This window comes from Sus scrofa, chromosome 13 (genome assembly GCF_000003025.6).
Source record: "Sus scrofa isolate TJ Tabasco breed Duroc chromosome 13, Sscrofa11.1, whole genome shotgun sequence".
NCBI classification, from domain to species: domain Eukaryota; kingdom Metazoa; phylum Chordata; class Mammalia; order Artiodactyla; family Suidae; genus Sus; species Sus scrofa.
In genome coordinates, this window is record NC_010455.5 from 1485827 (window position 1) to 1497960 (window position 12134).

The 12134-nt window shown below is 39.1% G+C and overlaps 1 protein-coding gene across 1 annotated transcript in view; it reads right to left on the bottom strand.

Moving 5' to 3' along the window:
- ATP2C1 (ATPase secretory pathway Ca2+ transporting 1) overlaps window positions 1-12134 on the bottom strand; it is a 118474-nt gene that overhangs the window by 24265 nt on the left and 82075 nt on the right. Inside the window, 5 exon segments of the mRNA XM_013990075.2 lie at window positions 3454-3558; window positions 5413-5502; window positions 5589-5684; window positions 7508-7605; window positions 8936-9060. Coding sequence (XP_013845529.2) covers window positions 3454-3558; window positions 5413-5502; window positions 5589-5684; window positions 7508-7605; window positions 8936-9060 — 514 coding nt within the window.

Sequence of the window (12134 nt, forward strand, 5' to 3'; positions counted from 1 at the left end):
CACTTGGGAGTTCTTTTTACCATCCCCTGGTTAGGACTCACCTTTTCCTCAATTTATTCTCTTACCTTAGAATAACATATCCACCAGTACTTTTCTAAGAAAATATATGGAGTTTCCATGGTGGCTCAGTGGTAATGAACCCGACTAGTATTCATGAGAATGCGGGTTCAATCCCTGGCCTCGCTCAGGGTTTAAGGATCCGGCGTTGCCATAAGCTGTGGTGTAAGTCAGGTCTATAAGCTCCAATTTGATCCCAGGTCTGGGAACCTCCATATACGGCAAGTGCCGCAGCCTCCCCCCCCAAAAAAAAGTGTGTTTGTGAGCTATATATTTTGAGACTTAGAATGTGTGAAAACATTTTTAATTTACCCCCACATGTATAAGTTCAGCTGGGAAAAGGATTCCTCTCAGTTGAAAGCTTTCCTCTATCACAATCCAGCCTCCAGGGTGCAGCTGCATTTGGAAAAGTCTAAAACTTTGTATATGACCTCCCAGCCTTGCCCTTTCTCCCACATCACACCTCTGGAAACTTTGAGAATTCTCCCTAAATGTCCTCAAATCAGTTAATTATGGACCTTGATGTGTTTATCCCTCACCCCTTCTTCAGCACACTCACTGTGCTGAGCAGCTGGTAGGCAACTGTGTTTTAGAAGCTGAGGTCCTTCCTATAGGAAACTTGCTGATATTAACTGATAAGATCCTCTGCCACCTCCCTGCCTTGACCAGGTGGCTGCTGGATCTCCTACATCTACTTTCTGATTTTCATATTGTCCATCTCTTTGACTTCTTTTTCTGCTTGCTGATAGATTCCCTGACTTTATTTTTAAAACATTCTAAGGATTTTGCTGTCATTTTTTATGGTCTTTGGAAATTTTAGTTAGGATCCAGCATTATCTTTGTTTTTCTGAGACCCCATTCTCTGTTGCTTTGGTCTGTGTCTTTCATCCTGAAGACCTCCCCCCGTATCTCACAACCTCTGTCCGTTTACATTCAAGCCTGAAGCAAATAAATGTCTAGCAACTCCCTGGGCACTGCAGGATTTATCAACTGGTGGCCCTTACAGAGAGTGATTAAATGAGGGCTAGAAGCAGGTAGGCTCCACAAGTGAACCAAGAGCTTGGCTAGCTCCATGCTGATGGATCACACTGGCACCAGTTTCTCTAAACCATGTCAATCTTCTGACTTAAGAGAATGAGGGAAGGGGGACACCTGCCTGCAGGCTTTCTAAGGAAGCAGAGTTAGGGCCTAGGGTGATGACTTGCCCTTAATCACCTTGTTTTTAGTCTTCAATCTTAATTCTGCCCTCTACTCTTGTCCTCAAAATGTGATTTCTGGTCTGGCCTTAAGAAACAGAAAAGGTATGGGGGGAGTTCTACTGTTCTTACTCAGAATTTCAATCTTACCTACTATATTTAGCCCTATGTCTTAGGTTCCATATTCAAAGATATCTGGCTCCCTAAGTCTTTCCCATACTTTCTCTTTTTTAGTTTATCTTTTATTCACTGGTTGTCATTTTGGTAGGTTCCAGGGAAAGAGTACCAATAAATGCATATTATCACGCTCAAATGAAAGTCCTCTAAAGGCAAACTATTTGGGCCACTAGGGCTATTTTTAAATTGCTAAGTTTGTCGTATCTGTGCCACGCTGACCTCTTCTAGATCCTGCGTCAGGTCAGGGGTTTGGATTTTGTTAGGTACGTTGGTTGATTTTGTTTTGTAAGAGAAACTCTTTGGGTCAGCAAATGGGAAGAATAATCACACAAATCTTTGCAATTCATATCCTGCCACTTCCCACCCCTCCAAATGAAAAGATTCAATCTACAACTTCCAATGTACAACTTCAGTGAGGTTAGATTCAAAATTACTAAAGTCAAATCTGCAAATTTTACATGAGCCACATTATCTTGAAGTAGTGTGTGAGCCTATATAAAAGGTAAGAAATAGACCTTCCAAATAATCATATACATATTCCTGCTATAGAAGTATATGAGAGGGACATCAGTTGAAAATTATCTTACCCTAATGCAATTTTTGAAAGCTTTACATTACAAGGTTTAAAACAACAGGTTTTTCTTTCAGTTTTGTTTCCAACTGTCTTCCTTCCCAAAACTTTATAAAAGTTCCTTTAAAGACTAAACAGAAATCTTTTTTCCTCTCATCATCAGCGTTCCTGGACAGTTTCTATCCACAAGTTCAGTGTTGGACCATTTAAAACCAGTATGTTTCCTACTAATTACAGATGAGGGGGAATCCTCTCATTAATTCTCATCCACAGCGATATAAATTGGTTGCAAAATATTTGCTCAGATAAAACATATAACCTTAATTCCTAAAAAGAAAATGTAAAAATAACAAATATATATTTTTAAGAGCAAAGTTTAAGCATTAAGCTGGTAATAACAACTATGAATAATGATTATACATTATAGATAACTACTGTAGATAACTCTTACTATGTAAAAATTTCTAAAGCACATAGGAATAACATAGTAGCTTAAAAATATCAGTGCATTTTGTTTTGCCAGTTAGTAAGCTGGATCAACTAACATGAATTATACACATTTGGTAACCACTTTTCTACAAAATAATGTGGTTTTGTTCTGAAGACATGATATCCTTCAGTGGTAGAACATAGACAACAGTCAGCAGAGACCTGTCATCAAGAACAAAAACAGGAGTTTCCGTCGTGGCTCAGTGGAATTGAACCTAACTAGCATCCAAGAAGACGCAGGTTGATCCCTGGCCTTGCTCAGTGGGTAAAGGATCCAGCATTGCCATGAGTTATGGTGTAGATCACAGACGTGGCTCGGATCTGGTGTTGCTGTGGCTGTGTCGTAGGCCAATGGCTACAGTTCTGATTTGACTCCTAGGCTGGGAACCTCCATGTGCTGTGGGGGTGGGGGTGCGCAAAAAAAGAAAAAAAAAAAAAAAAAAAAGGACAAAAACAATGTCAGAGTTCCCACTGTGGTGCAGTGTATTAAGAATCCAACTGCAGCAGCTCAGGTCGCTGCAGGGAGCAGGTTCAATCCCTGGCCTGACAAGTGGATCCAGTGTTGCCGCAACCGTGGCAGAGGTCACAGCTGCAGCTCAGATTCAATTCCTGGCCCAGGAATTTCCATATGCCATGAGTGCAGCCGTTAAAAAAGAAAAGGAGAGGAGAAGAGGAAAAGAACAAAAAATGATGTGAAAGACTCTGATGTCATAACCTCCAGGAAACTGGGCCCAGATTCCAGCTCATTTGAGTTGTTTCTTCACACAGCAGGACAAATTTGTCTATGCATGAGTTCAAAGACAACACGAAAACAACCAGAGACAGTGTACTATGAATCACACACACTTCAAAGCTGGTCTGTGTTACACTCAGAGGACTGCTTAAATCTAAAGGTGGAGAGTAAATGGAAAACATTCACCTAATTAAATAATACAGAACAAGTATCTCTAAAATGAAGGATACCTGCTGTGTACGGTGCACACACTTAACAGCCATCCACTTCTGCTCAGAGCTAAACGGGTATTCGGCTTTTCTGATGTAGTCCTGTTGAAGGCCATCAAGACCCATCTATATGGCACAAAAGGAAAGTTAATTCTTACCAAATGTATTTTTTCCTTTAACCAAGAAATAAGGGTCACAACTTGTAGTGAGGCTGGCTAGAGATACCTGGATTATTTTGCAAAAGCAGTGCTCCATCTATGTACACATCTCTCTAAACAGCAGCCCAAAGGATCATGAAAGCCTAGGTGAATAGATAAACTCTAAGGCATACTACTGAACTACATGCAGAGAATCACTTCAACAATGACTACTGGCTCAAACTCTGGAAGGTTGCAGCATACGAATAAATATAAGGTGCCCAGCCAATACTATAATTGGATTCAACTCCTTGGTTCTCGGGAATTCTGACCTACCTTGCCTGCTGCTGCCATCCTACTCTTTCACCCCACCACCCAACATGCTGGTACTACCAAGCCATGGAGCTCTTCTCCTTCCTCATACCCTTTGCATTTCTCCCAAATATTCAAAACTGTTCTTTAAACTACTCAAAACCTGGTTTGCTGCTTTTTATTGTCTACTGAAACATGTTCAGACTCTTCTTCCCAACTTTCAAAGGTGCCCCAGTAACCCACTGTTCCTTCCCTAGTTTACCTTCTACCTCCCTTCCTTCCCGTCAAAGCCCAGGCCCAAAGTCCAAATGCACATTGTTCCTATACGGCTGAATGTTTAAGACTTAACTGTCTAAGACCTTGGTCTACCTTTTCTTTGTTTCAAACATGTCACTGTTCATTCCCCACCAAAAGTGTGAGGTCTCCACCCACAAGGAGGTGGTCTCACGCTCTTTCTCCAAGAGATAAATATAACACAAAAATACTTATTAACAATTACTCAACTTTTGAGTATTTTTTAAAAAGCTGTACCATGCTATTTTAGTTACAAGGAGAACAAATGGTAAAAGAATGTGGCTTTCTGTTAAGAAAACATGTATTCTAGAAATAACCAATTTTGCTTCACTACATTAAATGTTATAACAACCTACATTTCTATATTCAATGTGAATTCAAGCAACCTTATTGAGAGGTATCCTGTTTTATATAAGTCTCAAAGTCTCCCAAGACTGCTCTTAAAAGCAGGAATTTTGTTTTTGTTACGGGAATGCCAGACTGGACTTAAAGGTTTGTCATTTAAAAACTGTTGAACTTAGGAGAAGAGGAGAACTGGGACAGATGAAGAGTCACTAAGAACAGCTTGCCATGCCCTTCACACAAATTCTAATTCACATTCATTTTAAGTAACTGATAATGGAAGGAAAAGGGAAGACTGAAACAAAGAGAGGATTCCTCATGCTGGCCTTAATATCTTTACATGGAAATACTGAAGAATGCTGCCTGTTTTGCATTTGAAAGTCGACACTTATCAGTAATTACACACATTTATAAAGCTTTCACACAAAACTCGGAATACTAAGGAAGAAATGCACATTTCTTCGTAAGAACAAATCCACCACTGGTCATTAGTTTGTATGGTGCATATAAGAAGAATAAAATTTGTTCTCCAAAGGCAGTAAAAACTGGAGTTCCTGTTGTGGCTCAGCAGGTTAAGGACTTGACATAGCCTCCACGACACGAGGATTCAGTCCCTGGCCTCCCCAGTAGGTTCAGGATCTTGTGTTGCCATAAGCTTTGGTGAGTCACGGATGCAGCTCAGATCCAGTGTTGCCACGGCTGTGGCATAGGCTGCAGCTAGAGCTCTAATTCAACCCCTAGCCTGGAAACTTCCACAAGTGGTAAGTACATCCATGGGAAAAAAAACTCAAATACTGTGAGTCTTCTTCATTCTACCCCTCAAGGCCAGTAATACTGAAACTGGCAGCTTCACATTCTCTTGAGAGGTGTCAAAGAAAAGAGAACAGGCACATACCTTCATTGCGAGAGCAATTAAGGCTCCCTCTGTTGGCTTCCCCATGAGAGTGTTGTTTCTAATTACAGCATCATTGCACACACAGCCCGCCTAAGAGAAATAAACATGAACTATGAACACATCACGTGTCCTAGGTCATGAGGAAAGAGTCACTTTCTCGGAGGATGAGTACTTGCCTCGACTATTCTGCTAACAGATGGGTTATAGAATCCATGAACAACATCACCATCAACAATCACTTCCCCAAATGGGTTGTAGCCAACTCCTGTGACCTAAGGAACATCAAGTGGAGTCAGTAATACAACCAATACACAGTGACAATACTTACGAGAACCAAAACCATGACAAGCTGGGTTCACTGCGTTTTAAACATCATGACATTCCTAGTGTATATACCTAGAAAAAGCACTTAAATCTGCTTTTATTGTGAATTCTATAATGAAAGGAATATATACTAATTTACAATGATAAACCTACACTTAATTATATCAATAATTACTGTGCATTAATAACTATAATGCATATTAAGATGCAATATATTGTTAATATAATTAATATAATTTCATTGTTTCTACTTACAATATACTACAAAAAGATAAATAAACCATGAAAGTATACATAAGTGAACTTAAATTTATATAACATTTATATACACACTAAATTTTGCAAAGAATTCAAATCTTTGAGCACATCTAACATTCATGACAAACATGTGACCCAGCAAAAGCAGTATTCTTTTTACAAATATGCAGACTTAGAGACAAATAATTTACCCTAACACTTACAAATTACTTAACACAGTGTACTGCATGTCAACTTTAAAAATCAGAGACAGAGATAAGTCAGACACTGATCCTATACAGAGAAAACCAAGCCAAATAAAAGTTAAATTTCACAATAAAAGTAAGACAGTTTGGAGATAATGGTTAATGTTCGACATATAAAATTAGAGTCTTACAACAAGAAACTTACAACCTACCTTCCATACCTGGACCATCCCATATAAGCACCTGTAACCCTAATGACCCTTCTGAGCCATCTAGAAAACACACAGTCAACAACACAGCAGTGGGTATCCTTAACCAAATCTAACACCCTAAATATCAAGTCTCATTTACAGCCTAGTAAAATGGAATTAAATAGACCTAGGTACAATTTTTATTTATCTGTCAAATGCTTATCTTGCTCAGAGAACTGGCTATAAATACATTTTAAAATACCTACCCATTGTAAGTAATGCTAATGAAAATACCAGCCAGAAATCCTGCCAAGCCTAGGTGGGAGTGAAACTTGTACCCACCTAGCTTCTAAATCAACCAATGCACATACAATGACATGCACTTCAGAGGCTGCCAATATATGATTTTTAAAACAGAGTAATCCATCTATTCATCTATTCTTTAAACAACATTTACTACAATGAAGCAGACCCTGTCCTGGACAAGAGAGCTCCTGCTCTATTATACTCAATAGTGTAATGAGAAGAAGAACAGGGAATTTTACCTGGATAAGAGGTATGGAACTACGAAAACATGTACCTCAGAGCGAGTTCTGGGTGGTCAGCAATGCTTTTCTAAAGAAATGGGTTGGAAATGAGGTGCAAAGGATGAGGACGCATTAGGCTGTCCTAAGTAGTGAGAACAGTGTGAAGATTCTAAAGCAAGGGGAATTTTGTCACACTGAAAGAACCATAAATCCAGTGTATGTGATGCACAGAGAGCAAAGGGGAGATATAAGCTCAAGAAGGAAATATGGGACAGAACAGGTAGGGCAGTGAGGGGCCCCAATTCAGGACCCTAGTCACAATGGAAAGCCACTGAAGCATCTACATTTAGAGAATTCTGCACATACAGCAAGAGCACGCAGAGTCTGGCAATAGACGGATGTGAGGGAGACTGAAAGAAAGGTTCGAGGGATCAATGTTTCTGGACTGAACAAATGGAGCAGAGTCAAGACTCAGGAGAGTCTTGGGATGGAAAATGCTCAGGCACTGACTAACTTACATACAGCCCATGTGCAGGTAAGGCCCTGGCTGAACACCAAGACTCTTAAAAAGGAATTCTGCTCTTAGAGATAAAATCTATAGAGTACCTACCTCAGCCCGCAAGCCATCGGAAGTAAATATGTGGGTAACAGTCATTTCATTCTTCGTCAGGGTTCCAGTTTTATCTGAACAAATCACATTACAGCAGCCTAAAGAACAAATCACTATGCATCACCAAGAGTGAGGGAAAATGTAAGTTCACACTGAAAACACATCAGACTAGAAGACTGTCCTCCTCCTCTGAATTTTGTAAAAGTCAAGTTCATGTATAATTTTAGATTGTTTATTCTCATTGTGCTTACTTCATCATTAGGTAGTTTCTAAAATAAAAAAATTAGATACTGATAAATGACGTCATTTTCTTATTTATTTACAGCTGATTTCTACGAAGATACTTGGTATTAGCTTTGTATAATAATTTCATATATTTTCTAGAAAGTGTCAAGGGTACCTAAATATAAACTCCTATAATTTTTTTCAGTCAGTATTTTAAGATATTCTTGCCATCTCAATATTAAAACTCAAACAAGAGGTTAAATTCAACATTTTGAATTCTTAAATAAAAACAAGTTTCGTAACATAACAGTATTCAAAATTTTCCTATCACATAAAATTAATAACAATGTAACCACTCTATGTTTACTGTTCTTATTAATAAATTCAGCTCAAGAATGGCATTTTAGGATCTATAATAATTATCATCTTTCTTGAGATGTCAAAAAGAAACAAATGTATGTCACTCTAAGGTTTCACTGGTTAACTTTTTTTTGTTGTTTTAACATGACTGAAGCATTAGAACATTCAATGATGCAGAAAGATTTAAAGTTCCCTGATCTGAATGATAATTTTTTTTTTTTTTTTTTGTCTTTTGTCTTTTTAGGGCAGCACCCACCAGCATATGGAGGTTCCCAGGCTAGGGGTCCAATCAGAGCTGTTGCTGCCAGCCTTCGCCAGAGCCACAGCAATGCCAGATCCAAGCCGTGTGTGCAACCTATACCACAGCTCACGGCAACACCGGATCCTTAACCCACTGAGTGAGGCCAGGATTGAACCCACAACCTCATGATTCTTGGTTGGATTCGCTTATGCTGCGCCATGACAGGAACTCCTGATACATATTTTTAACGACCTTTTCTGGTTGTTAAAACCATACTTTGGCATTCCCACTGTGGTGCAGTGTTAATGATCAGGCTTGTCTCTGTGGAGGCACTGGTTCGATCCCTGGCCAGGCACAGTGGGTTAAGTATCTGGAGTTGCTGCAGCTGTGTGGCACAGGTCACCCTCTGGCTCAGATTCAAACTCTGGCCCAAGAACTTTCATATGCCTCAGAGGGAGCCGAAATAGGAAAAAAAAATACCCAACACTGCCACAAGCCAAACACCACCATGCAAACCCTAAGGCAGAAACTGTAAAACCCAAAGATCACCCTTGTTGATGTAAACTAACACATCACTGGAAGCATACTCTAAACTGACTTACCCAGAGTTTCAACAATAGGTAGTTTTTTCACAATGGCCCTTTTCTTCACCATTCTCATAACACCAAGGGCTAGGGTAACTGTGACCACAATGGGAAGTCCTTCAGGAATTGCTGCTACAGCCAAACTGTAACCAATAAATACACAGCACTGAGGTATAAATTTAGTAGTACCCACAATAATTAACTGGCTCTTAAAACAGAGGTTAATAAATACTAAATTAACACTGTCAACACCCAAAAAAGGCTTCAAAATGAGGGAAAATTAATTAACATTTATGGGACACCTATTTGCCAGGTTAAGCACAGTGGTTAAAGAATATAGGTTCTGACATCAGAGTACCTAGATTTGTACCTCCAGCTTCATCAATTTTGACCTGTATGACATCAAGCTATTACAGCTATTACTGAAGTTTAGTTTCCTCACCAATAGATATAGATAACGATACCAGGTGTTAAGACAAAATCTTGGAAGTTCCCGTCATAGCTCAGCGGAAATGAATCTGACTAGTATACTTGAGGATGCAGGTTTGATCACTTATCTCAGTCAATGCCTTAAGGTTCCATGAGCTGTGGTGCACGTTGCTGAGGCGGCTTAGATCTGGTATTGCTGTGGCTGTGGTGTAGGCCGGTGGCTACATTTCTGATTCAACCCCTAGCCTAGGAACCTCCATATGCCGAGGGTGCAGCCCTAAAGGGACAAAAAAAAGAAAACAGGAAAAAAACTTGGATGTGAATGTTCACAGCAGCATTATTCATTATAGCCAAAATATGGAAAAAGCCCAACGTCCATCAGCTGATGAATGGGAAATTGTGGTGTATTCAGACAACAGAACGATTCAGCCATAAAAAAAAAAGAATAATGTACTGATTCACGCTACAAGATGGATTAACCTTGAAAACATTATGCTAAGCGAAAGAAGCAGACACTGAAGGACACATGTTATATGATTTCACTTATATGAACTATCAAGAGTAAGTAAATCCAAAGAGACAGAAAGGGGTTTAGTGGTTGTTAGCAGGTAGGGAGAAAGAAGAACAGGGAATGACTGACTAATGTGCACAAGGTTTTCTTTGGGGGTGATGAAAAAGTTCTGACACTAGATTATGGTAATGGTTGTAACATTCTGAATTACTTAAATCCAATGAGTTGGATATTGTAAAATGGAAAAGTTTTAAAGTATATATACTTTATCACAACAAAAAATAAATCTCTTCACCATTTCCTTGTAATTAAAAAAAAAAAAAACAAAACTCAAACTAAATCCCTCGTTTTGTCCCATTCCAAGTATTATCCCCTGGCTCTGCCACAGATAAAGTCATCTGCATACCCATCCTTCACTCTAACACTGCTTCATTACTTCGTCTCTACTGCCCCATTTCTGCTACCTGCTTTTCCTCTAGCATGAACTTGATTATCATTACATCCTGCTCTATAACCATAACCTACATTTGCAGATTGATTCTAAAGGCTGAAACGCAATGAATACCATTTATAGTATTAGGGGCTGAACAGTACACACTCAAGAACCAAAAAATATGATATCATTAATGGCTCCCTCTCTTTTTTCAACTAAGTAAAAATAGAATCCTCTCTACTTATGTCTCCGTTAACCCTTACCGTATCAGAAAAATAGGCATCATTTACAATCTAGATCCAACAGAACTTTTCCTTCTTTTTAAAATATAATTTTAAATGATATAAATATAATTTAAATATAAATTGTTCAGATTTAGATATAAATAAATGATTTTAAATGATCCTTCACAATTTTAAAAAAAAATTTTTATTTTATTACTGAATGATTATATTACATACATAGTTGTACAATGATCATCACAATCCAATTTCACAGGATTTCCATCCCACAACCCCAGCGCATCTCCAGACCCCCCAAACTGTCTCCTTTGGAAACTATGTTTTTCAAAGTCTGGGAGTCAGTATCTGTTCTGCAAAGCTCAGTCTGTCCTTTTTCAGATTCCACATGTCAGTGAAAGCATTTGATGTTGGGGTCTCATTGTATGGCTGACTTCACTTAGCATGATAATTTCTAGGTCCATCCATGTTGCTAAAAATGCCGTTATTTCCTTCCTTTTAATGGCAGAGTAATATTCCATTGTGTATATGTACCACCTCTTCTGGATCCACTCCTCTGTCGATGGACATTCAGGTTGTTTCCAGGTCTTGGCTATTGAAAAGAGTGCTTCAGTGAACACTGGAATACATGCATCTTTTCGAGTCATGGTTGTCTCTCAATAGATGCCCAGGAGTGGGATTGCTGAGTGGGATTGCTGGATCAAATGGGAGTTCTATTTTTAATATTCTGAGGACTCTCCACAGTGTTTTTCCACAGCGGTTGCACCAATTTACAATCCCACCCACAGTGTACTAGGGTGTGTTTTTCTCCACACCCTCTCCAGCACTTCTTATTTGTAGACTTTTTGATGATGGCCATGCTGGCTGGTGTAAGGTGGTACCTCAGAGTGGTTTTGATTTGCATTTCTCTAATAATGAGTGATGTTGAACATCTTTTCATGTGTTTTTTGGCCATCCATGTGTCTTCTTTGGAGAATCCTCTGTTTAGATCTTCTGCCCATTTTGATGGGGTTGTTTGTTTTTTTGGTATTGAGCAGTAGGAGGTGTTTATAAATTCTGGAGATTAAACCCTGTCAATCGATTCATTTGCAAAGATGTTCTCCCGTTCTGTGGGTTGTCTTTTCATTTTGTTTAGGGTTTCCTTTGCTGTGCAGAAACTTTCAAGTATAATTAAGTCCCAGTTGTTGTTTTTGTTTTTACTGTCATTACCCTAAGAGGTGGATCTGAGGAGATGTTGCTGTGGTTTATGTCGGAGAGTGTTTGGCCTATGTTTTCCTCTAAGAGTTTTATGGTGTCTGGTCTTATATCTAGGTCTTTCATCCATTTGGAGTTTCTTTTTGTGTATGGTGTTAGGGAGTGCTTTAATTTCATTCTTTTCCATGTGGCTGTCCAGTTTTCCCAGCATGACTTATTGAGGGGGTTGTCTTTTCTCCATTGCATATTCTTGCCTCCTTTTGTCACAGGTTAGTTGGCTGTAGGTGCATGGGTTGAGTTCTGGGTTTCTATCCTGTTCCCCTGATCTGTATGTCTGTCTTTGTACCAGTACCATAGGGTTTTGATTACCTGCTTTGTAGTAGAGTATGAAGTCAGGGAGCCTGATTCCTC